The 27,913-nt window shown below is 29.8% G+C and overlaps 1 protein-coding gene and 2 pseudogenes across 1 annotated transcript; 1 reads left to right on the forward strand and 2 right to left on the reverse strand.

Moving 5' to 3' along the window:
* Positions 1-7,870: 7,870 nt before the first annotated feature.
* Positions 7,871-9,206, forward strand: LOC113382075 (annotated as a pseudogene).
* Positions 9,207-9,222: 16 nt separating this feature from the next.
* On the reverse strand, positions 9,223-10,184 carry LOC113382076 (trihelix transcription factor GTL1-like). Its single transcript, XM_026620634.1, has 5 exons — positions 10,160-10,184; positions 9,830-10,089; positions 9,637-9,772; positions 9,398-9,573; positions 9,223-9,234 (listed from the first exon to the last, which is right to left on the reverse strand). The coding sequence occupies exons 1-5, from the start codon at positions 10,182-10,184 to the stop codon at positions 9,223-9,225; spliced, it is 609 nt and encodes a 202-aa protein (XP_026476419.1).
* A 14,745-nt stretch (positions 10,185-24,929) lies between these two features.
* LOC113382077 lies at positions 24,930-27,171 on the reverse strand (annotated as a pseudogene).
* Positions 27,172-27,913: the final 742 nt, after the last annotated feature.

Here is a 27,913-nt window from a genome sequence, read left to right on the forward strand (position 1 = left end):
TTGAGGGACTCCTGCTTCAACCAAGCAGGCTGATGAAATTTCCATATTCACTTTAACTTTAAACCGTCTATTTTGAAGATACGATTCCAACAATTTATGATACACAATTGGGAGAGATGATGTTATCTTATACACTAATCCTCTGTGCCATACTTTATCAAAAGCTTGATTTACATCAAGGAAAACAGATGAACAGAATTGTTTTGTTTCTAGGGTGTTGTGGATGGTGTTCACAATTCTATGGCATTGTTGGATCGTCGAGTGTTGTCTTCGAAAACCAAACTGATGGTCTGGAATTACATTAGTATTGTTTTGTATATGTTTAAGCAAAAGTTTTTCTAATACTTTTGATGCCACTGGTAGGAGACTAATAGGTCGGTAGGATGATACATTATATGGGTATTTACCGCTTTTGTGGCAGATGCTTCAATTCTACCATTAGCAAGCTCTTCGAAAACTACACCATAATCTTGAAATTATTGAAATTTTATCAAACATCATTATGCAATATTTATCTTTATGATGACACTTACACTTAGATGATGACTGCAATGTTGGGAAAATTCTTTCGGAAAAGCCACTATGCATCGGAACGTTTGTAAGTAACTTTCGTAAAGAAGTTATTGAAGGCAAAATAAATATGTCTCCAGAATCTATATGTTTTTGGACTTTTTTAGGAGGACTTTTGGATTTTTTTCCGCGGATTATGTTGTCGTAAATTTGGCAGAATCAAAAATTCATCCAATTCTTTAAAATAATAGCAGACGTATTCAAAATTAGAAATTAATATATTTATAATTTTCAATTTAATTTATAAATACCTGTGTCTATTTAAAGCCTATACTAGATGACCCGACAGACGTTGCCCTGTACCCATCTACATTTTTTCAACATCCTGTACTAATATTTACCGTTCAATTAAAATTAATAATTATTGTTTTTCGAATTACTATTACCACCGATATATGAGTGTATGTAAAACTGCTTCAAATAAAATGATGATTCTCAATTCCCACAGTTAACACTTTAATTATCCCTTTAAAAAATAATAAAAAATGTTCAATAAAATTGTATATTAAAAATTATACATTGCAATTTATAGAACAAATTTATTTCCAATAGCTCGATTTATTTTAGTGCCAAGGGTTATCCAATATTTTTAGTCATATCTGTAGATGTGGATGTACAAATGAATGATCTTTTGTTTATTGACGACACAAAAAATCATCGTCTGCTTTTGTGATGTATTTATGGTCATAGCATAAGATACACGTGTTGAAAATGGAAGTCTTTTAAAAGGTATAACAAATTCAGAAAGAATTAATGTATAGCATACGCGGTAAAGGTACAATATCACCTTGGATTTTTCTACCAAAATAATTGCTTCAATAATGTTGCCTATAATTTTTATAATTTCGAACCATATTTTAACTGGCTTTTAGTAATTTTAGTATCAAAATTACATTTTTCTCACTAAAAATTCAATATACATTGTTTTTAAGTACATATTTGCAGTGAATTAATCTTTCAAATCTTGTTCACATGTTCTCTATTCAGCCTACGATCAACAAATTATTGCAGTAAATGGAGAGGAAAAAAGCATGTGCCCTGTGATTTTTTTACTGTGCCCAATTTGCTTGATATTTTGATAATAAGTTAATCTTAATCTTAAGTTCAGAAGTGAAAACAATTTGCACTCCGTCACCACCCCCAGCATTAATTGGATTATAACTATTTTAATTCTGATTTTATCATAACTTGTAATATACTATTTTAAAGGCAATTAAATGAGCTACAACTTTCTCTATCATAAATTTTACCGTAACTTGTTTTATTTTGAAACGGCGAAGGGTCAAAGGGCTCGAAAGACACTTTGGTTGGACATCCGTACACTTTTTTTGGGTAACAGAAAAATAATAAAATGCAATAATTAGTCAGAAAAGGACCTTCAATTTTCTTCTATTTCCATTCATATGTATCTTTTATTCTTTCAGAGATATAATAATGAGAAGTTGGTTGTTTTATTTTGAATGGATTTTTTTTTCATGAAATCATGAGTTGTTTGAAAATCATTTTTACTAAAGTTGTGGTATTTTCTAGAATCCATCAAAATCTCTTAAACCAAGTTAATTGTAGATGGAATACGATAATTTTTAAATTTGGTGGAAAAAATAAACTTGAAAATTTCATTTAGATGGAAAAAAAGCATTGTATGCGTCTTTTATTTGCATGATAGCTCACTCATTTTACACCCAAAAGTACTCATTTTAAAACTATTTTGAGCACTATAAAAACTCATTTTCATATCTAGCTTAATATTGTTCCTAGAACATTATAAAACAGCGATTTATTAAGATTTTAATTTATATAATTTTATTTATTTCATTATTTTCGTTAAAATGTATTTTTATATGTTTGAGACGCAATCACTGACATCCAACCGTGAGACGCATGCGCAGACTGCATCGCATTTTAATTTTTAGCACGTCTCAGCTGCTTTTCGGCAATAACAATGTAAACATTACATTTTTCTTATTCTTAATAATAAATATATTATATTTTAATATTGTCTTAGCCTATAAGCGAATAGAAATGTTTGGCAAATGACAGATTTCACTTGTTTTTAATGTCAAACTATGCCTTAAATATTTTCAAGGTCAAACAATGATGAGCGGTTTTTGTAATTTTTTCCATGTATTTACAATCTAACTATATTTCTATGAATCTAAAAATTCTAGAAAATTTGCCGAACAAACTTCAGGAAGATTCATGATAATCCGTATTATAGTTTAGGAGGATTAACCATTCATACATTGTTACAGAAGAATTTCATATATAAGATATATATATATATATATATATATATATATATATATATATATATATAAAGCGAGAGGTTTTTCTTCAGATGGTGAAATAATATAATAAAATTGTTTCTTGGGCATCCATCCAGTAATTAAAAAACAGTTTTAATGAAAAATGTTTTTATTTATAGAGAACATACGTTTCGGGTCTGGATTTGACCCATCTTCAGTGCATACAAATAAACTTTGAAAAACAACACAAAAACACAAAATTGCACGAAAAATAAATAAAAGTGAAATAAAAAATTGATGAAACGTCGAGTTATGAAAATTTTAAAAAAAATTGTAAAATTAAAATGAATGATATATTTTATTATAAAAAAGCTTATTCCAAACGAACATGTTGTTAGTTTGGAAGTTGTATTACGAGTGTCAATCACACTCGTAATACAACTTCCAAACTAACAACATGTTCGTTTGGAATAAGCTTTTTTATAATAAAATATATCATTCATTTTAATTTTACAATTTTTTTAAAAATTTTCATAACTCGACGTTTCATCAATTTTTTATTTCACTTTTATTTATTTTTCGTGCAATTTTGTGTTTTTGTGTTGTTTTTCAAAGTTTATTTGTATGCACTGAAGATGGGTCAAATCCAGACCCGAAACGTATGTTCTCTATAAATAAAAACATTTTTCATTAAAACTGTTTTTTAATTACTGGATGGATGCCCAAGAAACAATTTTATTATATATATATATATATATATATATTGAAATATGTGAGTTTGGTGTTGATATATATTTTGATCAGTTATTTATAATCGGGCAGTAACACCAAGTGAAAAAAACTAAAGTAGTTTTGAAATACTTTATTTTATTTATATATATATATATATATATATATATATATATATATATATATACATATATATATCTTTATCACTGTTTACAAACGTTCCATTAGACCTTATCCTTGAAGCCATAACTAAAAAATGGCACGATATATCCTTCCATACCACAATTTCCCTACACTGGTTTCGAGAAACAATAAAATTTTTAATCTCTAACACATATTTTGAGTTCGATAGTAAATTTTATTTCCAAACATTTGGTACACCAATGGGATCTCCAGCCTCCCCATCTTTAGCTGAAATAGCCCTTCAACACATAGAACCCACAATTTTAAATTCCTACAACAAACAATTTTTTTACTACCGATATGTTGATGACATCATAACATGCATCCCAAACAGTGACACAACAACTCTGGTAAATTCTTTTAATGACCACAACCAACACCTACAATTCACTTATGAACTAGAAAATAATAAATCTATCAGTTTCTTAGATGTACAACTCTTTCGCGAAAATAATAATATAATAACTGATTGGTACCACAAACCAACATACTCAGGCCGTTATCTTAATTATCACTCTTACCACCCCCTATCTATCAAAATAGGCACAATCATAAACTCAATTGACCACGCATTATTATTATCACACAGTAAATTTTTAAGAAAGAATCTCTCTCTCATTTCACAAATCCTAACCAAAAACTCCTACCCGCAACACCTCATCCAATCCATAACAAAAAATAGAATCTTATATCTCCAAAACCGTCACAATAATTTAATTGATAAGCCAAACCTTGAAAACTACGTCGGAACCATAAGTTTACCTTTCATTAAAGAATTACAATAGCCGTGGAGAAAACTTTTCAATAAAAATAATATTAGAGTAGTTTGTACTTCCGAAAACACCTTTTCAACTCTTTTTACAAAATTAAAATCAAAATTTAACCCAAGAATCTTAAGTAATCTAGTTTATAAGCTTAATTGTCTAGATTGTAATTGTGTCTACATAGGTGAAACTAGTCAGAACCTGCACAAAAGAACATCTCAACACAAAAACAATTCTAAAAATAAAAATCAGTATAAAACTGCTCATATTAATCAGTTCAAACAGAACATTGATTTTTCCAATCCCACGATCCTACATTTCGAAAATAATTTATTTAAAAGACGATTTAGCGAAGGATGCTTAATATCTTTACACAAGGATACAGCCATAAATCTAAGAACTGACAACAATTCGCTTTGCAATGACTAAAAATAACCCTAGACCATTTCAAAAACACCATCATGTCTGAATGAAGCGTGTATTTTTATTATTTTATTATTTTACAAAAAACATATGTTTGCCGGTCTTTTTTACACTTTCGCAAAAAATTTTAAACACAATTCATTCAGTTTTTAGACGTTAGTCAAATTGTACACACTAGAATGTAAGCCAAAAAAAATTGTCAAAAAAAAAAAAAAAACTAGTGGGGCGCATGGCATCGTGCCTTAAGGCAAATTGCTGGAACTTCCCGTACCAAAAATTATTTTTTTTTAATAAGATTAACATTTTTGAAAAAAAATTACTCTGAAAAAATAGATTTTTGAGAAACTATAAATTTTTGACAAAAACTGACTTTTTGTTGAAAAATTTATTTCTAAATATTTTGGAAATTTTGAACTTTTTTTCAAAGCAATTCTACTGCTTTAAATGCATAGAGACTAAATATCGAAGCGCGTAAGCGCCGCGTCGCCGTCTAACGGATAAATATTAGTACGGAACCCATAGGAATGTAAACAAAATTTATACTTATTGTTAAAATCTCTATAAAATATCTGATAATTTGATGTGCATATGTCTAATGTCTAATGATTATTGTTGACCGCCAAATGGTATTTTTTTAGTTTTTTGTACTAGATCTCCGAAACCGCTAGACCTATTTTCATGAAAATTTGATAAGTGTTCATCTTGTACGCACACACACACACATACATCAATTTTCTCCAAGGTATGCCAACATATTCAGAAACCTTTGAAACGTAAAGATATATAAAAATTTTCATTTTCGATTTTTTTGCGATTACTATATCTTACCCTACGCAAAGTTAATTATAAATAAATCAATTTATCATCGCCAGAACATTAACAATCGTCATTTCATTTCGAATCAAATTTCAAAAAAAAAAATAGTTGCCAAATTTACACAAAATTGAAAAAGTGCTCCGGCATAGTCACAGTCTAAACGCATTTGCAAATAATTCTGTGCGACTTTTTCACTTATACTGTGCTTAGCTTGGCGGCATTTTCACATTTTTCAATGATTTTCACAAAATTGGAAAAGTGCTCCAGTACATAAACAGTCTAAACGCACTTGCGTAAACATTTGTACCAGAGTGGCGCTTAGACTGTGCTTAGCCTGGGTGATTTTTTGAATTTTTAGACCCAAAATTACAAAAAAATTTTTTTGAAAAAAAAATTCGAAACAAAAAATTTTTTTTTCCAAAATCAATTATTTTGTTGAAACAAGCAAAAAGTTCTTTGAATCATTTAAATCGGACGCTTAGTTCTCTCAAAAACTGCCATTTTTTTAACATTTTGCTCTGTATCTCCGAAACCGCTGGGCCTACCTTTGCCAAAAACTAATCAGCACATCTCCCTATCAATAGGAATCGAATGTTTTTTAAACCATTCAAATCGGTTGATCCGTTCTCTCAAAAACTCGCTTTCTATTTTCTGCACTCTTTGCTTCATATCTCCGTAACGGCTGGACCGGCCTTTGCCAAAAACTAATCAGCACATCTCCCTATCGTTAGGAATCGAATGTTTTTTAAACCATTGAAATCGGTTGATCCGTGCGCCCGAAAACGTGGACGAAAAAACGCGGACCTACAAAACACACACACACACACACATCCATTTTTTCTGAAGTATGCCAAAATGTTCAGAAACCTTCAAAACGTCGAGAAATGTAAAAATTTTTGATTTCGATTTTTGGACGATTACTATAACTTACCCTACGGGAAGTTAATTAATTAGTTTAAATGTTCCAATTATTAATAGCCTGGTTTATCACAGTGTAATAGTGTAGTGTATTTTTGTATAATTAATTTCTGTAAGTACTTATATATAAGTTATAACTTTATATTATTTTCCTCCTACATCATATAAAATTTTTTAGTTTTCCACTGAATGACGGTCTCGATGAAGACCGAAACGTATGGATAAATAAAGTATTTCAAAACTACTTTAGTTTTTTTTACTTGGTGTTACTGCCCGATTATAAATAACTGATCAAAATATATGTATATATATATATATATATATATATATATATATATTATATATATATAAATGTTTCTTGGGCATCCATCCAGTAATTAAAAAACAGTTTTAATGAAAAATGTTTTTATTTAGAGAACATACGTTTCGGGTCTTGATTTGACCCATCTTCAGTGCTACAATTAAATAATTCAGTACATATTACATATTTAACAGACAAAAATAAGTAAAACAATGTATATGAAAAGTATATATGAAAAACAACAATAAAATAAACAAATGTAAAGAAACTCACCATACAAATAAACTTTGAAAAATAACACAAAAACACACAAAATTGCACGAAAAAAATAAATATGAAATAAAAAATTGATGAAACGTCGAGTTATGAAAATTTAAAAAAATTGTAAAATTAAAATAAATGATATATTTTATTATAAAAAAGCTTATTCCAAATAATTCCAAATTTCCAAATAGTTTGGAAAATGTGTTACGTGTGTGTACGAGAGTAAAATGTGTGCGTACGTGTTTGCGGAAAATAGTAGTGGAATAGTATCGTCATTGGATGAGAGAACGGGATAGAGAGAATTTTAGTGGTTTCATATTACGAAGATTTTCTCAGCGATCATGCGCAGTAGGAATAAAGAAAAAATATACATCCATAATCAACGGTTAAACACACTATGTGGATCAAAATGAAAATATAGAAACATAGGGTGCGTTCGACTTGGACGCTTACGCGCTGTGAGCGCTCACGCTTATAAGCACGAATTTTTAGCGTTCGACTTGGCCGATAAGCGCTCAGAATCGATAACTAAATTCCGTTCGTTTTGGATACTGTGAGCGTCAATAAGCATCAAAATGGCGGCAACTGTCTGTCAAATAATAAATAATTTATTAGAAATTATCAATGATGAGTCTGATGATAGTGATGAGTTTGATATGATTGAAGATAGTGATAATGATATGGAATGGAAGTATTGCGAAGCTCATTTGAATTTATCTTTAAAAAAAGAACCTACACCAAGAATAAAAAACTTTGTGGAAGAGGTTATACCAGCATTTTCAGATAATGAATTTAAATCTCATTTTAGGTAAATATTTATTTCAATTTGAGGATTTAGTTAACAAAAAATTATCTTAACCCTTCAGTTTAATTACATGCAAATAATATGTTTTTAAATTTTAGACTGTTCCGATCAACATTTGATTTTGTTCGTGAAAAAATTGAACCATCGTTGATCAGAAAAACCCCAGGATGTGAAATGATATCACCAGACAAACAATTATTTATCGCTTTATGGAAAATGGCTACTCCAGATTCGTATCGGTATAATTAAAAAATCTTACTTATATTTTGAATGACTATAATTATTAAAAATTAAATATTAACCTAATACATTGTTCTTTAAGCTCAATTTGCCAGAGGTTTGGTGTCAGTTTTGCAACAGCGTGGTGGAGTGTGCGAAGGGTTACATTAGCTCTAGTCGAAATAGCTCCAAATTTTATTATCTGGCCTGAAAATGAAAAGCTTGCTGAAATTTCTACTGAATTTGAAGCTACAAGCGGCTTTCCCAATGTTATCGGTGCAATTGACGGAACACATATAAATATACCTGCACCTCGAGAGCATCCGGAATGTTATGTCAACAGAAAAGGACATCATTCAATTCAATTACAAGTAAGTAAGCAGTCATGTGAATTAACAACATTTGTAAAAATTCATTTTTGCTGTTCAAAAATAGGCTATTTGTGATGCTCGATGTAAATTTATTCATTGTTATGTTGGAAATGTTGGTTCTGTACATGACGCACGAGTATTACGTCTGTCAGAAGTGAATGATTACCTCAACGCTGAACATAAATTCCCGAACGAATCTCATTTAGTCGGCGATGCAGCTTACCCTCTTCACAAACATTTACTTACACCATATCGAGATAATGGGCACTTATCAGCAAGACAAAAAAATTATAATTTTTGTCATTCATCTGCACGTATAGCAATTGAACGTGCATTTGGATTACTTAAAAAGAGATTTCGCAGTTTATTGACAGTTCTCGACATGAATCGAACTGATTTAGTTCCTGAGTATTATACATAATCGCTTGTTGTAGCATGCATAATATATGTTTATTAAAAAACGATGAATTTCCGGTGGAGGAAGTAATAGAACAAAATGGAAACATAAATGAAATTTATTATAATAGAATTTTACCTGCTGCTGGTGTTGATAAACGAAATCGTATATGTGAGCAATTAATTATAAGAAATGTTTAATGAAAGCAACTATAAGTCATTTCAATAGCTAAAAATTACAATTATGAGAAATGAACATGAACAAACTATGATAAGATTTTTATAATTATATACACAAGAAAATTGTAAATTAAAAATCAAATAATTTTATACATTTAATAAATTATTTAATCATGTAAATTAGCATTATTAGAATTAGAATCAGCTTTTACAAGCTTTTCTAATAACTCTAAAGCTTGTTGTTTATATTTATTTGATTCTTTAGCTTTTTGTTCTTTAAACGCCATGTATTCCCTGAAGCGACGGTCCTCATTTTCTTCGCTTATCCTAGACCTTTCTTCTAATGCTGCGATTAAATCGCTAGCGGGGGTACTTTTTGCTTTTTTTCCTGCCAAAAAAAAATTATATTATTAGCATAGAGAAATCTTCAAAACAAATTAAATATCCTTACGGTTTGCTTCAATATCCATGTTACTGCTACTGCTACTCCCGCAACTAGCTTCGGATAAAGTCCTTTTTTTCCCAGTTGAAGAGCAAGTCGATACAGGTGTTATTGAAGGTTTATTCTCGATCAGATCATCTATTAACTTAAAAAATAAAAAATTTCAAAAATTACGGTTTTCTGGAAATATAAACAGAGTTACCCTTACAGTCAGATATGGCCGATGTTTAGCTGAATTTCCAGACTTGTTATTGTGGTCTCTTATTTTCTTATAGGTCTTTTTCATCCCTGAAAACTTGGATAAACACTGAGGACCTGTGATGATGTATCCGTGAGTATTCAGTACTGCACTAATTTCCTGCCATAATTTCTTTTGCGACATTTTCCCACTGATAAAATTCATTTGTCGTTTTTCGTATTCATCGAGAAGCAAAAGAATTGCTTCGTGGGGCCATTTAAACGCTGTAATAAACAATTGGCTGTTAAATTATATGCATATTAATCGATTTTGTTTTGTCCTGATTAAAATTACCTGATTCTTCACTTTCAATTCTCATGAATTCAATACTTACATCGCCATTTAAAAAATATTCTGCAGTTTCAGGTTCATCTATTTCGGTTTCTAAATATTTACCATTGCGTAGATGAAAATTGAATTAATAATACAAATTTAAACTTATCATGACAATCAAATTATTTTAAAGTATTTAACAATTTCATGGACATTAAAACCCAAAATATTAATGAAACCTATCGCTAACAATACGAGCAGATTGTTTAGCCTCTAGTATTTTGAATCTTACAAAAGTTGCATCTGAAATTAATATAAGCCTTTTCACCCAAAAAAATAAGATTTTTAAATAGTACAACAATTGATGGAATCGATTAAGTCACTTATTACTTAAGGATTAAAACAAAGTAGATTTTTTTTTTTATTTATTTATTTAGCAATATAAACATTTAATATATCCTATTCTCAGACAGGCGGGGGTGCCTGGTATAAGAGATTATGGATTGCTTTATACATTTATGCCTATTTCTATTTCATATTATTTTATTTTAAAATATCACATTTTATATAAGAAATTAAGTATAAGAGTCATATTTAAGTAATAGGGTCAATCTTGTTTATATCTAGTATAGTATTTTAATTCTAAATTGTAATCTAAATTCTAATTCTAAATTCTAAAGTCTATAATTTTAAATCTTCTAGCCTTTTAAGGGTGTTAAAAAGCAAAATTGAAACAAAACTTCATCCTTACGTAGACGTAATAAAACCTTCAACCAAACGTAATAAAAATCTTGAATATTTTCCCTTTTAATTAATAAATTGATATATACCTGCTCGTAGTCGCTCTAATTCTTCATCCGTAACAGTAATTCTATAATTTTTGTTTCTGAATCAAATAGATCAACAGAAAATAATTGCAAATCACAGCTCGCCATTTTTGCGTAATTATTGAACTAAGAATTGAACTATGAATAAATGAAATTAGGGTTAGCTTATTCTTAAGTTGCATTCGTTTTGACAGATGGTAAAAACAACTGACGCTCACGCTCACGCTGCCCTACCTCTGTGGCGTGAGCATTTTTTTTTTTTTTTTTTTTTTTTTTTTTTTTTTTTTTATTATTATTATTTTAATAATTTTTACAACTGTCCTGAAACGGACAACAAGTAAAATATTTGACATGAAACTGAAGGCGTTGGCAAAATACAAGTCATCTGACCATTGCCAGTGATTTGTCGAATGGTCTCATCTATTGATGATTAGTGTAGAAGAAATTTTCTTTTTAATCGGGCCCTGGTAGAGTTGATTTGAAGTTTTCTCGCGAGCAAGTTCGGGTGATCAGCTAGGCGATTTCTATATTTGTGTGAGTAAGCGATTATTTCATCCTTAACTGTGCTGGTGCCTGAGTCTTTGTGTATTAACCAATTTGGAACATACTTTGGTGCTTTCAAAATTTCTTTTAATAACCTGTTTTGAAATCTTTGAATTATTAAAGCGTTTGAGTTGGAAGTTGATCCCCATAGCTGTATGCCGTATGTCCAAATTGGTTTGATGATGGCTTTATAGAGGTAAATTTTATTATGAGTGTCAAGTTTTGATTTTCGTCCAAGGAGCCAATAATATCTTCTTCTGGTTTCTTCAAGCTGCTTTCTCTTTTTTTAATGTGTTCTTTCCAGGTTAGTCTCTTATCCAGGTGTAAACCTAGATATTTGACTGTATCTGCTTTAGATTTAGATAAAGAAAGATTTACTAATATTTCATTTTATTTATTATTTAAAATTAGTATTTTACAATAAACAAAGTAGCAACAGAAATTGCCCGGTTGCTCACAATTGAGACAATAGTGATAGTAATTGTGACACTAGTGATAGTGTTAACACCGAATCGGATTCTGATAGCAGTACGTCTTTCTCTGAAGATACATCGTTTGCAAGCACCACAAATAATATGAGTAATATTATTAACAACTTGGAAGGTTCTGAAAATACAGACATTGTTTCCGACATACGCTTTTGGGCTAAACAGCAGAATGTGAGCCATAAGCAATTGAATACTTTGCTTCCAATTTTGAGAAAGCATGGCCATCAGAACGAGCCACTATGTGCGAAAACAATTTTGAAAACACCCACAGTGGTTGCAAATACAACTATGGCCAGTAAGCGTGGCAATGTGGGTGAATACGTACATTTCAACATAAAGGACAATATTAATAAAAAACTAAATATGTTTAAAAATTAATATAGTTGATAACTTAATAAATCTTTTAATTAATTTTGATAGGGTTTCAAGTAAGTCATCACAGTTCTGGCCTATTTTGGAATCTCTATATACCAAAACATCACATTCTGTTGATGTTGGGGGGTTCTCAACCCCTTTCGAAGTATTTTATACTCCGAGGAATAATAAAAAAATTAAATGTATCCAGAAAACAAAAATCAATTGGAATACAAATATAAATTAAAAATTAAAGTTCTTCTTAAGCCGTAATTAATAATAAACTAAAATATATTCTATATAAATTTTATATAAATGAAAAACAAAAATGAACACTAATTAATATTGCATGAAAAATGTTATCTGATCTAAAAACATCAGTGTAGTCGGTTGGAAATATAGAAAGGGAATTCGAATACACTGATAACAAAAAAAAAAAATAACTGGTTGACTTGACACACAATAGAAACTTAGTCCACTGATAACATTGAACTGATAACAAACACTGAAAGGAACTGAATGTACTGATTGGAAGTAACCGAAATGAATGAATTAAACCGAATGAATGAAAACCATGGAAAGAATCGACTTGAACACTGAAAGGAACTGAAAGTACTTGTTGAAAGTAACTGAATGAATGAAAGCCACGGAAAGAATGGACTCGAATCCAAACTATTGCCTGCATCGGCCTTTTCTGAGTCGGAACTGCCCGATTGCGTAATTTTTGAAACGTGTTGTCCGAGTAGAAAAAACAAACCTTTTACAGGTCCGACAACCTATACAGGTGCGGCGCAAACACATTCCATTAAGCCGTTTGTGATTGGATTGTACTTTGAAGATAGTAAACCCGATTGTGTAAGTACGTAATTAGAAAGATTTATAAATGATTCAAATGATCTTTATAATTCTGATTTGATTGATGAGAATGTTCTGTATAAAGTCAAGATACACAAGATTTTTTGTGATTATATAAATGGCTTATATAAAATAAAATATAAAAGCCAGGGCTTATATAAAGTGTATTAAGGGCCATAATGGATACAACAGTTGCGAAAAGTGTACACAGAAAGGAGTTAGGGTAGATGGTAAAATTATTTTTCCATTAATGGATGCGAGTCTACGGCATCATGAAGATTACATGTTAGTGCTAGAAAAATAAGATAATCATCAACTTGATAGGTCTTTATTATTGAACCTTGCTGGAATAAATTTTGTGTAAAATTTTCCTTTGGACTATATGCATATGGCTTGCCTTGGTGTGATGCATAAGTTAATATATGTTTGGGTGAGAGACAGAAACAGAAACAGTAATTGTCCCATTAGCCAAACATATATAACTTCTATGTCTTTAATGCTCAATAATCTGGGATCAATGTCACCATGCAAGTTTCAGCAAAAACCTAGATGTTTTCAAGAACTTGATAGATGGAAGGCAACGGAGTTTCCTGAGACAATTTTTGCCAAAGCAGGTTTATATAAATTTCATGTACTTTCATTATGCTATGCGAATAACTTGCAGTGATGAGTATATTGTCAAATATGGACATAAGGCAAAAGAATTCATTCGCAAATTTTGTATGGGAATAAAAAGAATTTTTGGAGAGAACATGTTAGTATATAATATGCATTTTCTATAGGACAGATTATGCAGTAAGAGAGCAACAGAGCAACGCGGTGTTGATCATTACAGCTGTTTTGTTTTTGGAAGCTATTTGGGTCAAATTTTAAAGTTAGTTAGGGGACCAGCAAAACCTTTGCAACAAGTTGCATGTAGACTCATTGAGAACAGTGGCGAAATTCATACACCGCAAAAATAGTGTTTCGTTTTTTAAAAAAATTCCGTAATAAAATTTATTAAAATAAATGGAATAAAAATAAATCCTAAAAGTGCAACTGATTGTTACATAATGATTAAACACAACAGAATAATGAAAGTGCATAGTATTTATAAAAATGATACAAATTATTATCTTAAAGAAAATATTTACAAGTTCAAATTTTTATAATAGTAATCACCCAATAGATTTGCACTTTTTTATATATCTGACTTATCAACATTTGTTTTTCATGTAGATATCAGTGTTCATGTAAAAATGGAAAACTTGCATGTAGCTATTAAATTATTGTATATAATAAAAATGGAAAAATATATTATAAAACAATCAAAACACTTCTGTTTGCTTATAATTGGTTTGTATTTGTTAATAAATCAGGTTTCCACTAAAAAATACATTATAGAATAATGAATTTTTCTGTTTGCTTTTTATCGATTGAAATTTGAAATTCTTATATCCTCATTATCAATTAGCTGAATATAATTGAAATGAGTAGCATATTTTATATTTTCTGCAATATGAATTTATATTTTAAAATTTGTACATAATGGTATAATATCATAGCCTGTAGTATTTTCAATATAATTTTTTTTTGCTGTAAAATACTTTGCTTCTTCCCTCCGTTCCAGTCTCCAGACAACACTTATGCGTTTGATGATATCAAGCTGTGTCACTTTAGTAAAATTTACTCTAATAGCAAATGATTTTTAATAAACTTGAATATAGATCAAAATTTTTTGTTAAATTATACCTCAACATATAGCACAAGATATTAAATAATAAAGTCTTAACACATACATGTACTATTACATGCGAATGAATAAAGCTATAATATTTGATGATACATTCTGACAACAATATCACATAACATTAACGCCGAGAAGTCTAACTTGTTTTTCCGTCCTCTGGCTGAATAATGCATTGCTAGAGTTCTTGAAAAAACCTTTTTCATTACAGCTATTATATAGCTATACAGCTATACAGTAGTAGTCTGGCCAAACATAGACAAATGATCTACTTATTATGAGCAAGTTATATATATACATATATATATATATATATATATATATATATATATATATATAAAATTCTTCTGTAACAATGTAAGTTTCATTAATCCTCCTAACTATAATTCGGATTTTCATGAATCTTCCTGAAGCTTGTTCGGGAAATTTTTTAGAATGTTTTGATTCATAGAAATATAGTTAAATTGTATAAATAAATGGAAAGAATTACAAAAAACCTCTTATCATTGTTTGCCCTTGAAAATATTTAAGGCATAGTTTGACATTAAGAACAAAAGACGACTGTCATTTGCCAAACATTTCAATTCACTTATAGGCTAAGACAATATTAAAATATAATATATTTATGATTATGAATAAGAAAAATGTAAGGACTACATTATTATTGCCAAAAAGAAGCTGAGATGTGCTAAAAATTAAAATAATATAAGATTTAGTATAAGATACAGTCAACATCTGACAGGTGGTGCAGTCTGCGCATGCGTCTGTCAGTGATCGCACATAAAACTTAGCCTACAATTCACTTTGACTAATTATTACTTTTTAACTTTTAAATGCAGTCGTGTTTTGCCTTACTTTACTAAACCACGATACAAAAATAATTTATTTATTCAAACAATTATTTAGAAGTTTCATTGTGTCAAAAATTCATATGTTTGGCATTGGATACGAAATATTTACTCAAGACAATGGTTCATTTTGGGTCTGAATATTATTAATGTGCTCCAATTTGCATGAAATTTTGGAATTAGGTTCATCTTACTCTCAAGTTTAAAAGTAAAAATAATTTAGAATCATTTGCCACTTTCCGGGGGGATGACATCTCTTTTCAGTGGTTTAATTGTATCTCTTTCAAACTAACGTCGGATATCGATAAAAGAACTAATTAGAATAGAAAAATGTTTAATAATGTTTTTCAAAAAAGAAATTACTTTTCAAGTTATTACTGGCTACTGAAAATTTGTTGTTTTTTGCGTTTTTCATCGTTTTTGGCAATTATTTCTAAAAATATACATTTAAACGAAAATCATGTAATAAACAAAATTATATCAATCAAAATCCTAATAAATCGGTGTTCTATAAATTGTTCTAAGAACAATATTAAGCTAGATATGAACATGGGGTTTTATAGTACTCAAAATAAGTACTACTGCGTGTAAGATGAGTGAGCTATCATGCAGATAAAAGACGCATACAATATTTTTTTCGTTTAAAGCAAATTGTTTTTGAGTGCCATTTCCACCAAAATTAAAAATAATCGTATTCCCTCTGGAATCAACTTGGCTTAAGAGATCTTGACGGATTCTAAAAAATACCAAAACTTTAGTGCGAAGGATTTCCAAAAAGCTCATGATTTCATGAAAAAAAAATCTATTTAAAAAAATAAAAGATACGTATAAAGGTATATAAATGAAAATTCAAGGTCTTTTACTGACCAATTATTGTTTTTTATTATTTTTCTGTTACAGAAATATTGATTGTGTACAACCAGAATGTCTTTCGAGTCCTTCAATCCTTTGCCATTTCAAAATAAGTGAAGTTACGGTAAAATTTATGATAGAGAAAGTTGTAGCTCATTTAATTACCTTCAAAATAGTGTATTGCAAGTATTGATAAAATCAGATTTAAAAGAGTTATAATTCAATTAATCCGGTGGGTGGTGACGGAGTGCAAATTGTTTTCACTTCTGAATTTAAAATTAAGATTAGCCTATTTCCGACACACGTTTTTTTCCTCTCCATTTACTGCAATTTTGTTGATCGTAGGTTGAATAGAGCACATGTGAACAGGATTTGAAAATGAAATTGAAGTGAAATTAATTCACTTCAAATATAAACTTAAGTAATAATGTATATAAATTTTGGTCTGAAGCTAGTGTGTTCGACTGGACACATTCTCACAGACTTATACACTAATTTAAAAACTTCTACCCCTATTTCCCGCACGTCAAACGTCGTATATGTCATTGATTGTAATGATTGTTCAAGCAGTTATGTTGGAGAAACTTCACAATTTCTCTCAAAAAGAATGCGCCAACACGAACTTAATAGTTTGAACAGGAAACAAAATAAAACCATGATCACCGAACATGTCTCCAAATTTAAACATTCTTTTAATTTCACCAATCCAAGAGTTATTCATCGAGAAGCCCTTTTAATTTCACCAATCCAAGAGTTATTCATCGAGAAGCCAACACTTTACGCAGAAAGTTCGCTGAGAGTATTTTCATACAAATATTACCTGCTATTAACAAATGATTTGATTCGGCTTCTCTTTGCAATTTTTACCGCGATGCTCCAAATAATTTTTTCAATATGCGCAATACATCCTAACATTTCTTTTATGTATATATATATATATATATATATATATATATATATATATATATGTATGTATGTGTATATATGTGTATATGTGCATGTATATATATGTTTACATGTATATGTTTGTAGATATATATGTGTATGCACATGTGTATGTATATGTATATATATATATATATGTGTGTTTACATATATGTTGTATATTTATATGTGTGCATGTGTTTGCATATATATGCATGTGTATGTGTATGCATATATACATTTATTGTTTTGCGTATATATATATATATATATGTTATGTTATAATTTTTTATATAACTATTATCGTTCCATAACTATTATCGTTTTTCAGTTAATATCTATACTTTCTCTTAATAAATTTCTCTCATCACATATTTTTTCATTTTTACATTGTCTATCATGGTTTTATTATGTTTCTATATTTTCATTTTAATCCACATATTATGTTTAACCGTTGATTATGGATTGCTTTCACATGTATATTTTTTCTATGTTCCTACTGCGCATGATCGCTGAGAAAATCTTCGTAACATGAAACCACTAAAATTCTTTCTATCCCGTTCTCTCATACAATGACGATACAGTTTCCACTATTTTCCGCAAACACGTACGCACACATTTTACTCTCGTACACACACGTAACACATTTTGCAAACTGAAAACATGTTCGTTTGGAAAAAGCTTTTTTATAAAAAAATATATCATTTATTTTACTTTTACAATTTTTTTAAATTTTCATAACTCGACGTTTTATCAATTTTTTATTTCATTTTTTTTTCGTGCAATTTTGTGTGTTTTTGTGTTATTTTTCAAAGTTTATTTGTATGGTGAGTTTCATAACTCGACGTTTTATCAATTTTTTATTTCATATTTATTTTTTTCGTGCAATTTTGTGTGTTTTTGTGTTATTTTTCAAAGTACATTTGTTTATTTTATTGTTGTTTTTCATATATACTTTTCATATACATTGTTTTACTTATTTTTGTCTGTTAATTATGTATTTTTTATATTGTTTTAATTTGTAACCCTGAATTATTTAATTGTAGCACTGGAGATGGGTCAAATCAAGACCCGAAACGTATGTTCTCTAAATTAAAACATTTTTCATTAAAACTGTTTTTTAATTACTGGATGGATACCCAAAAAACATTTTTATTATATTATTTCACCATCTGAAGAAAAACCTCTCGCTTTATCATCTACTTTTATTAACATCACTTGTGTGTACTTGTGAAGTTACAACCTGTCTTGTACACTATAATAAATACCACATTCAAGAATAAAAAACTTGTTTATTTAAAAAATGATGTTTTTATTTTAACTAAAAATTAATCAATTCGACTCTCAATTAATTTTCCTTTTTACCTTTTTTATTGTATTAAATTTCAATATTTTTTTTCGTTAATTTGATTAATTTACAACATTAACTTGTAATATTTTGGTATTCTACTATAGATCATATTTGAATAATAAATATTATTATCAGGGACCATATCAATGACGAATTCGGCGCATGTTTTGAAAAAAACAACGTTAAGTAAGATGGAGAGTCCTACTGAGAAAATACAAATTATTCATTCATAAAAATGAATCCAGTATTAAGCATGTTTGGCAGTAAACATTTAACTGATTTTTCTATATATTAATAATTATGTTTCACAAATCCAAGGCGGTTAACCTCTGAGTATACGCAAGATTTTGAAGAAATTTCCAATCGACAGCAAAGCACAAAAAACCCCACTTGCCAATAGTAACGTTTCGACTGTAATAATTCAATGTGGGCCTTCACGATCTGTTTAGTTATTGAATTTGTTGCTAGAGTAAAGCAGTTCAGAAGAAGAAGGGCTACATTACAAGAAAACAGGGATGATAAAACAATTTCATAAGGAAATTTTACAAATAGAAAGAGAGAAATTGGCAATTTTAATAAATATGGTGCTGCGTGAATTAATTATTATATATTCATTATTTCACCATCATGTGATTTTTTAAATACTATATATGCGATATATATATCTATATATATATACTAGCTGACCCGGCAATCGTTGTTTTGCTAAGTAAGGTATATTCTAAACAATTTCTAGAGAATCAAAAATATTAATACTTTAAGCGTATAAGGATTGGATAAGGTTGTTTGAATGCTATAAACCCCATTAGTTTGTCTATATTTTATCAAAACAATCAAACTGGAAGTTTTATACACTTTCTATAGAAAACATTGTATAATCCAATTCAAGTCATTTTTAGACTTTCGACTTATTGATTACGTTTCAAGTTTTTCAGATTCTTTATTGATTCAGGATTTTGTGTATAATTGTAAATAATACTAATGACCTTATACAAAATTTTCAAATTTCTGCGAGGAGAGACAGAAAATGAATTAAACATTCCTTCTTTGACTTGCTTTTGGAAAGTTTCAAGTAACATTCGATGAATTAAAGTTAATTTAACCAAAAGTATATATGTAGAGTAGGGCGAGGCACAAAGTTCCAATTTGACTTTGGGCAAATATAAACTATATTGAGAAAATTATAACAATTATATCACAACAAATAACACATATCAAACGAACAATTATCTGAGTTCAGTAAACTGCCTTCTACTTCATCATTGTAGAAATGTGCTTTTTTAATGTCTTCCAAAAATTTGTTATCTAGACCTTTTTATCCTATATGCGGGGTAACTTGTGATGGGCACGTGGCAAAAGGTTTAAAGTCTTATTATAATTTAAAAGGTATTTTACAAAATAATTACATTTTTAACTAATGCTAAAACTACCAACGGAAGAAAATACTTTTATTATGGGTTTTCAAAGATTACCGTTTATCTCCCCAATTTCAAAGATTATCGTTTTCAAATCAAGTTTGTAGCTGGCTATACATCTTTTTTCCTCTACTTTTAAATATTGTTGTTAAACAATGCTTAACTTTACTGATTTTTGGCACATCGGTGGTGGACCTTTTTAATCCCGGACCTTCATATATTACTATCTATTCTGCGATAAAATCTGAGGAATTAGAACTGGAAAAATGTTAATTGACAAAATGTCCTTTTGATCGATACTAAATTTAGGTTCTGAATTTAAATAACATAAGTAAAAAATAATATAACCTAGAAAATGTTTTATAAATACCAATGATTATATAATTATACAAATGAGATCTTTCAGAGCACCGTGTTTGAGAAAAATATGCCAAAAAGTGCATTTTCATATTAACATATCAAAAAAGTTGATATTTTGAGTCTCTAGTAACACTTGCGGCCCGTTTACTAACGTTTTTGTATATAAATAAAACTACTTACTACAAATTTATCATAATTAAATTATATTCGCGTAAAACATCCTATTAAACGTAATTGAACATCATCTGTCAAAAGCGTTTGACATTTCACGAAATTGCCACCGTCCATTGTTTTATTTAGATTACGCTTCTACAAAAATTTTCAAATTAAAAATAAAACGTTTCTTCGCGGATTTGAAATAATTTCTCACCTTTTGGACAATCTCTGGATTGGCACGAATTTTTCAAGACTAAGACTGGCCAAATCAATTCAGCCGTTTTCGAGTTTTATTCGAACATTTGAAAGAGAGCTCCATTTTTATATATAAGATATATATAAATATATATATAATATAATAAATATATAATATAATATATGGGCTAAAAGTTACGCTAAAAAGTGCAAAGCATTTGCATAATACTTGACTGAAGTTTTCTAAGTACAAAATTTGTCTGCAGATATTGAAATATTGAATTACCTTTAAGGAAATCACAAATCAAGGAAATATATTTTCTTAGTAATCTAAGTTGATTTGATTTTGCAATTCTTGCAGAATACATGACGATTTCGCACTATGTTTAAAATGTGCTACAATAGCTCTAGCTTTTGGGATTGCGGTATTAAGTTCGCATTTTTTTTGTAAATTCAGTGTAAGTTCAACGCACGAGAATTTTTTTTTATTTAAAAATAAAATAATAATCTTTTTCAAGTCGATGCATCAGTCACAACAATAATAACTATATCAAAGATTTGCCGTGATTTTCACCACAAAATCTAAATTTTTTAGCGCAGTATACCATTCTCCTGTACGGCGTTATTGGTTTTTAAGCAGTTTAATTTAATATATTTTCATAATAATTACAACTCCCACACGATTGTATACTGTTTAATTAAAAATATGACTAACTACTTATATCGAGTAAATTATTTTGATATATATTCGTTAGCGAAAAAATTAACCTTCGAATAAATTATGAAGAGATTTGAACACTATCGTTTGCGCTTGTTACAATTTCATCTATTGTAACATCATTATTGTGGGCTATTTTACTTATTTGAATTGGAAGGAAAAAATATGGCAACATATTTATTATCAGCATATTTTTTTAATACTTAAATAGGAATTATAATAAATTTTATTAATACAAAACGTTCATAAATTTATTAAACAAAACAAGTAAATAACTATATAACACTTTATAATGCTACAAATCTAATGGTTAATCATTTAATAAATATTTTTTAACTTACAAAACGCAAAAAGGTTCGCTAAAAAGTGCAAAGAATTTGCATAATACTTGACTGAAGTTTTCAAAGTACAAAATTTGTCTGCAGATATTTAAATATTGAATTACCTTCAAGGAAATCACCAAACACCTACCATAAGACCTCTTAACCAAATCGAAATTAAAAACAAAAACAATGTTATTAAATTAAAATCAGCCCCGGTAACGATCAAGTCTCTCTTAGCATGCTAAAAGAATTTTTTTAATAATCACACGATTTTCAACTTCATTCTTCAATTTAACCACTGGTCATCTGTTTGGAAGCATGCAAAAATTATAATAATTCATCAGATGTAAAATCTTATCAACCTATAAGCTTTCTTCATCCCTATCAAAAGTATTTGAAAGACTTATTTTACAGAGACTTTTAGAAGACAATTTAGAAGAAACCTGGGTACCTAACCACCAATTTGGTTTTAGAAGACATCATTCAACAATTCAGTAATGCAACAGTAGAACGACCAACTCAATCCTCATAGCCCTAAATAAAAAAAAATTATGTAGCATTTTTTCTTGAGGCCTCCGACAAAGCCTCCGACAAAGTTTTGCATATGGCTTTATCATACAAATTGAAGAAAATCTATCCAAAATATTTCACGATTTTGGAATCATATTTATCTGATTAAAGCAAATTATCTAATCAAATTAAAGAATATGAAGAACTATCCCCTCCAAACCGATTTATTCCGGTGTTCCGCAAGATAGTGTTCTGAGTCCAATATTATATCTGCTATTCACGATTGATCTGCCGATTCGGCCTAAAAACAATAAGCACATATGCCGATGACATTTTCATTACTTCAAGTCATAAGGGTGTGATAACAGCTACTTTTTTACTGAAAAAATTCTAGCAGAAAGAGAATTATGGCTAGATAAATGGAACACATAACAATATCCTCCAACCCGGTTGGTCACCGTGGAGGATTATGACCACAACCTTCCAAAGAAAACTATAACACCAAGCAACAAAAGCAACAATAAAAATTGCTTACTTAAAATACTTACATTCATTGTCAAGACTCTATCAACTTACGAACGACAATTAGAATTAGAAAATTGTTTAAGCGCTATAAACTACGATATAATGGGAATTTCAGAGGTAAGACGTCAAGGTCGTGAAATTAAGGAATATGATAACTTTATTCTTTGCTATATAGGACAGTCAGCAGGTCAATACGGAGTAGGTTTCATAATAAACAAGGAGATAAAAAAATAACATAGAAAGCTTTATTGGTATATCGGAGCGTTTAGCCATACTCAATATAGACATAGGAGGTCATACGATATCCATTCTTGAAGTCTACTTTCCTACGTCAGATGCAGAAGAAACGGATATCGACGAATTATATGAGTCAATTGAGGAAGCATTAAAAACGGCGCACAAACACGTCATACTTATGGGTGACTTCAACGCGAAGGTAGGCACATCAAAAAATACCAGAAATTAGTCGTGAAAAAACATGGCTTTGGCACAAGGAATAACAGGGGACTGCAACTTGTTGACTTTGCACTCATACACAAGCTAACAATAGTAAATACCTGCTTTAAGGAAAAAACCAAACCGTAAATGGACCTGGAAGTTGCCGAATGGACATAAAAACGAGATTGATTACATTCTCACAAACCAAATTCGATCATTTACAAAATTCGAGGTCTTAAACCTGAACTACCCATCTGACCATCGCGCCATCAGAGGTGCAGTAAAAAATATCTAAACATAAACCAAGCAGAGCGCGTTTCACCAATAAACCAGTTTGTCAATTCAATAGTGCAAAGGAAATAGAAATCTATAAGAACCATCTTAAATCTACATTACCTGTGTTAGCAAATCAACAAGCAAGGAATATGATACAAAACTATTACGATACCATTAGTAACGCTATTTTAGAAAGCCAACAACTTGCACATACCAAGAACGTTATGAGATGCACAGATAAAAGATGGTCAAAGAGAGTAACATCGTGGAATGGTCCAGCGGGTAAGCGAAATCGTGGAAGACCACTAACCAGATGGGAAGACGACCTGAGACGAACAGCTGGCACGATCTGGAGAGATATTGCACAAGATAGAGGAGCATGGGCATCTTTGGAGGAGGCCTATACACAACCCGGGGTTCTTGCCGACTAATATTACATATTACTATAATGTTCATATTAATATTACATATTACTATAATGTTCTGTATATACACGCTTATGTTAGGTTAGTATAATCATGATATAAAAATTTGTAAATAGGCAAGAAATAAAAGGCTTATTTAATTTAATTTAAAAATGGAACACGAAAAATGTCTACAGTAGTGAAAGTCATCAAAAAGAAAACTTCTTAGAGAAGCTTAATTTTTCAAGACAAATTGGATGCACACGTCAATCCTGAAATGCAAACGGTCCAGACAGCTAAAAAGTTAAAACGCCTGAAGAGAAAATGGCCAGGTGATGTACCGTCCACAACATAATTTTCACACAAGCTATTTATAATTATTATTTATTATTCTTTTCATTATTTTTATTATTATTTAGTCATTTATTTCTTTTCTTTAATTTCTTTTACACCCTCTTTTTCTCTTGATTTTGATTTTCAATACCATTGTTAAAACTAGCAATAATAAAAAAAATATATAAACGCATTATTATATAATACAATGAGATACCAAATGTCTAATATGAAACAACATTTTGAATATTTTTAAAATGTTATTTTCAATTTCTTCGGCACTCATTCGGACTTTCTATGAAACGATAAATCTTCTTGTTATTTTATAATTTAATTATCGTAAATTGGCTGCTATTTGATCTCGAAACAATCAGCCATCTATTGCTTCAGCATTAAATTCACCTTCAACCGAGGACTCAATATTCAAACGAGAAACTTCTTTGTTACTCTGCTAACATTCAAAATTTTCTCTGATGTTTCAATTGGTAAAACACAGCATGCTCTTATGAAATGGCAAATAAGATGGATGTTTTTTTCATTGTTAAGTGATACAGTTGCATAAAATTTTGTTTTAATAACGTATGTATGTTCAATAGTACTTCGAGCACTATTATGTTTTTTATTGAAATTTTTCTGGGTCTGTGTGAGATAATGAATATTTAGAAATCGTGTCTTCAAATTTGTTTTCAGCGGGTAGGCTGCGCCTCCTACTAAAATGTATCGACCACATTTTTTATTCAGATTTAAACACAAGTTTAATCTCCTAAATATTCTGGCATCATGTACTGAACCAGGATATCCAATGGAAACATAAATAAATTTGTTCGGATCATCACAAACAGCTTGCATCTGAAAAAAAATAAATTAGAACGTGATTGCAAATATTAGTATATGAACAAAAATACCGCGCATTTATGTAACAATATCCTTTCCGGTTTAAAAATTATCTTGAATCCTTTGCAGGTTTGTTTATACATATGTGGCGCCCATCGATTACTCCGATTACATTAGGAAATCTCTTTTGTGAAAATCCTTTGGCAATCATTAATTTTTGAACTAATACAGCTTAGAAAATAAGTAATTCTTTGAACTATTTTTTAACTTCCCGAAGGAGAAGTTTATGTTTTCATCAAAAAAATTCGAATTGCTAATTTTATGTTTTCTCGACGTTTCAAGCCATTCTAAATCGAATGAGACCAAATTTGGAAAAAGTATGTGTGTGTGTGTGTGTGTGTGTGTGTGTGTGTATGTGTGTGTGTGCGTGTATGTGAACAGATTTTTTGCCGTAAATCGACGTTTTCTCAAAAACGGCTGGACCGATTTCAAAAATTTAAAAGCCATTCGATGTATCTCGATGAGGACTATTATTTGTCAGTTTTGTGCGACGATCGGCCAAGCCGTTTCTTTATAAATCGCAAAAAAGTGAAAAAATTTTCGTCTACGTTTTAGCCCGCAATTCTGAATCGATTTTGAAAATTCAAAAACCGTTCGAAAGATATTGATTGGGAATCGTGCTGATTAGTTTTTGGTAGAGATCGGCCGGGCCGTTTTCTTGTAATAAAGTTTTAAAAAAAAAAATTTCGACGATTTTTATGATTATTTTTTTTGACGGTAGATACCATAGTCTTCTAGATCATACTAAAATATTACGGTCCTACGACAACTGGTTCAGCTTTAAAAATTCGTCAAAGTTTGCAAAAATATGTATCGTTTTTTTGGCATTTGTTAAAATTAGACTTTTGATCGACGTTTTCTCAAAAACGCCTGAACCGATTTTAGAAATTTAAAAGCCATTTGATGTATTTCGGTGAGGACTATCGTTTGTCAGTTTTGTGCGACGATCTGTCAAGCCATTTCTTTGCAATTTGAAAAAAAGTGTTAAACTTTTCGTCCACATTTAAGCTCATCCTACCGAACCGATTTTGAAAAATCAAAAACTGTTCGAAAGATATTAGTTGGGAACGGTACTGATTAATTTTAGGTGAAAATCTACCGAGCCGTTTTCTTGTAAATAATTGTTGAAAAAAATTTAAGCCGATTTTCATGGAACTTTTTTTGGCGATATACATCATGGTCTTATAGAACTTACTGTAATATTACGGCCTTACGACAAGTAGTTTAATTTTAAAAAATCGTCAAACTTTGCTAGAATTATCGTTTTTTTAAAGTAGGATTGATGAAGTATATTATTTACACATTTTTTTTTTGATTAAGTCGATTATTTACACATATCGGGAAGTTCATGTAACTTGCCTCAAGGCTAAATACCAAACCAACTAGTTTATGTAGAGAACTTCAAGTGATATCAAAGCGATCACTGACATCACTGTAGCTGGCACTTTAATGTTCCGCAAACCACAAAAAAGTCTGCACCTAAAATTATATTTATTTATAATCTTCTTTAGAACAACAACAAATTTATGCTGCACCTGATGTAATGCGCTTATTTTTCTATATATTTCATATGTATTTAAATTGTAGATTGTGCTTTCTTCACATCGGTCAGATGTTTGCTTACAAACATTTCTGCTCTGTGAGTGTTCCATAAACTGTGCCTCATCATGCAATGGAACTACTTTGTCTGCCAAAATAAGATTACTGTATATAGCCATTGAATAAATTATTGAGTAATCACCAAACGTATCTATTATAGTGATTGATTTATTAATAGTTAAAAATATTACAAAATAATTTAGTAACAGATTGCATTTTACTTACCAAGATAACCCTTATTTCTTTTAACTTCCACAAACCTTAATAAATTTAGATCATCGTCGTAGTCGTACTTTTTAAAATCGTAAAGAAAATAAAAAGCACTTCTTCTTTAGACTACTTTCTGTACAGTTGCCATTTTGAGGTTGTTGTTTATAATTCTATTTGAAATATATCATGGGTACATTAACCCTCGTTCCCAATGCTTAAGACTGTTTCTTCTGTATAATGAAAATCCGTGTTTTGCTGGCACACAACCCTATAGCTCAATCCCATATGTCCAAATAGATTTTATGATAGTTTTGGAGATAAGAACTTTGTTTTTTGACGACTACTTAGAATTAAAACCTTATGCTGGCTCATAGGTTGCAGTTCTGTTTTCTATTTGCTTTGCTTTTTTATTGATGTGCGGTATCCAATTTAATTTCTCGTACCAGGTATTCGACGGCAGTAGCTTCGGAAATGAATGTCTTTTTCATTATAACTGCTTGAAGGGCAATTGCCTTTCTCAAGAAATTTTTCTATAAAGATGGTACTTGAAGTTGGGATGTTATTTGTGTACAGTACGTATAGCATCGGTCGTTATAGCAAGTTTGTTTAATTTATTGGGGTAAATTTTGAATGTTCTGACAGAGAATAAAG

The sequence above is a fragment of the Ctenocephalides felis genome, unplaced genomic scaffold (assembly GCF_003426905.1).
Source record: "Ctenocephalides felis isolate EL2017-DRISC unplaced genomic scaffold, ASM342690v1 CF-g0.4_SCAFFOLD_03265, whole genome shotgun sequence".
NCBI lineage: Eukaryota > Metazoa > Arthropoda > Insecta > Siphonaptera > Pulicidae > Ctenocephalides > Ctenocephalides felis.

Coding starts and splice junctions, on each gene's coding strand:
- LOC113382076 (XM_026620634.1), bottom strand. CDS start 10,184: ATGAGAATTGAAAGTGAAGAATCAG. Junction 10,090..10,159: donor AATTGAAAGTGAAGAATCAG/GTAATTTTAATC, acceptor TGTTTATTACAG/CGTTTAAATGGCCCCACGAA. Junction 9,773..9,829: donor GGCCATATCTGACTGTAAGG/GTAACTCTGTTT, acceptor TTATTTTTTAAG/TTAATAGATGATCTGATCGA.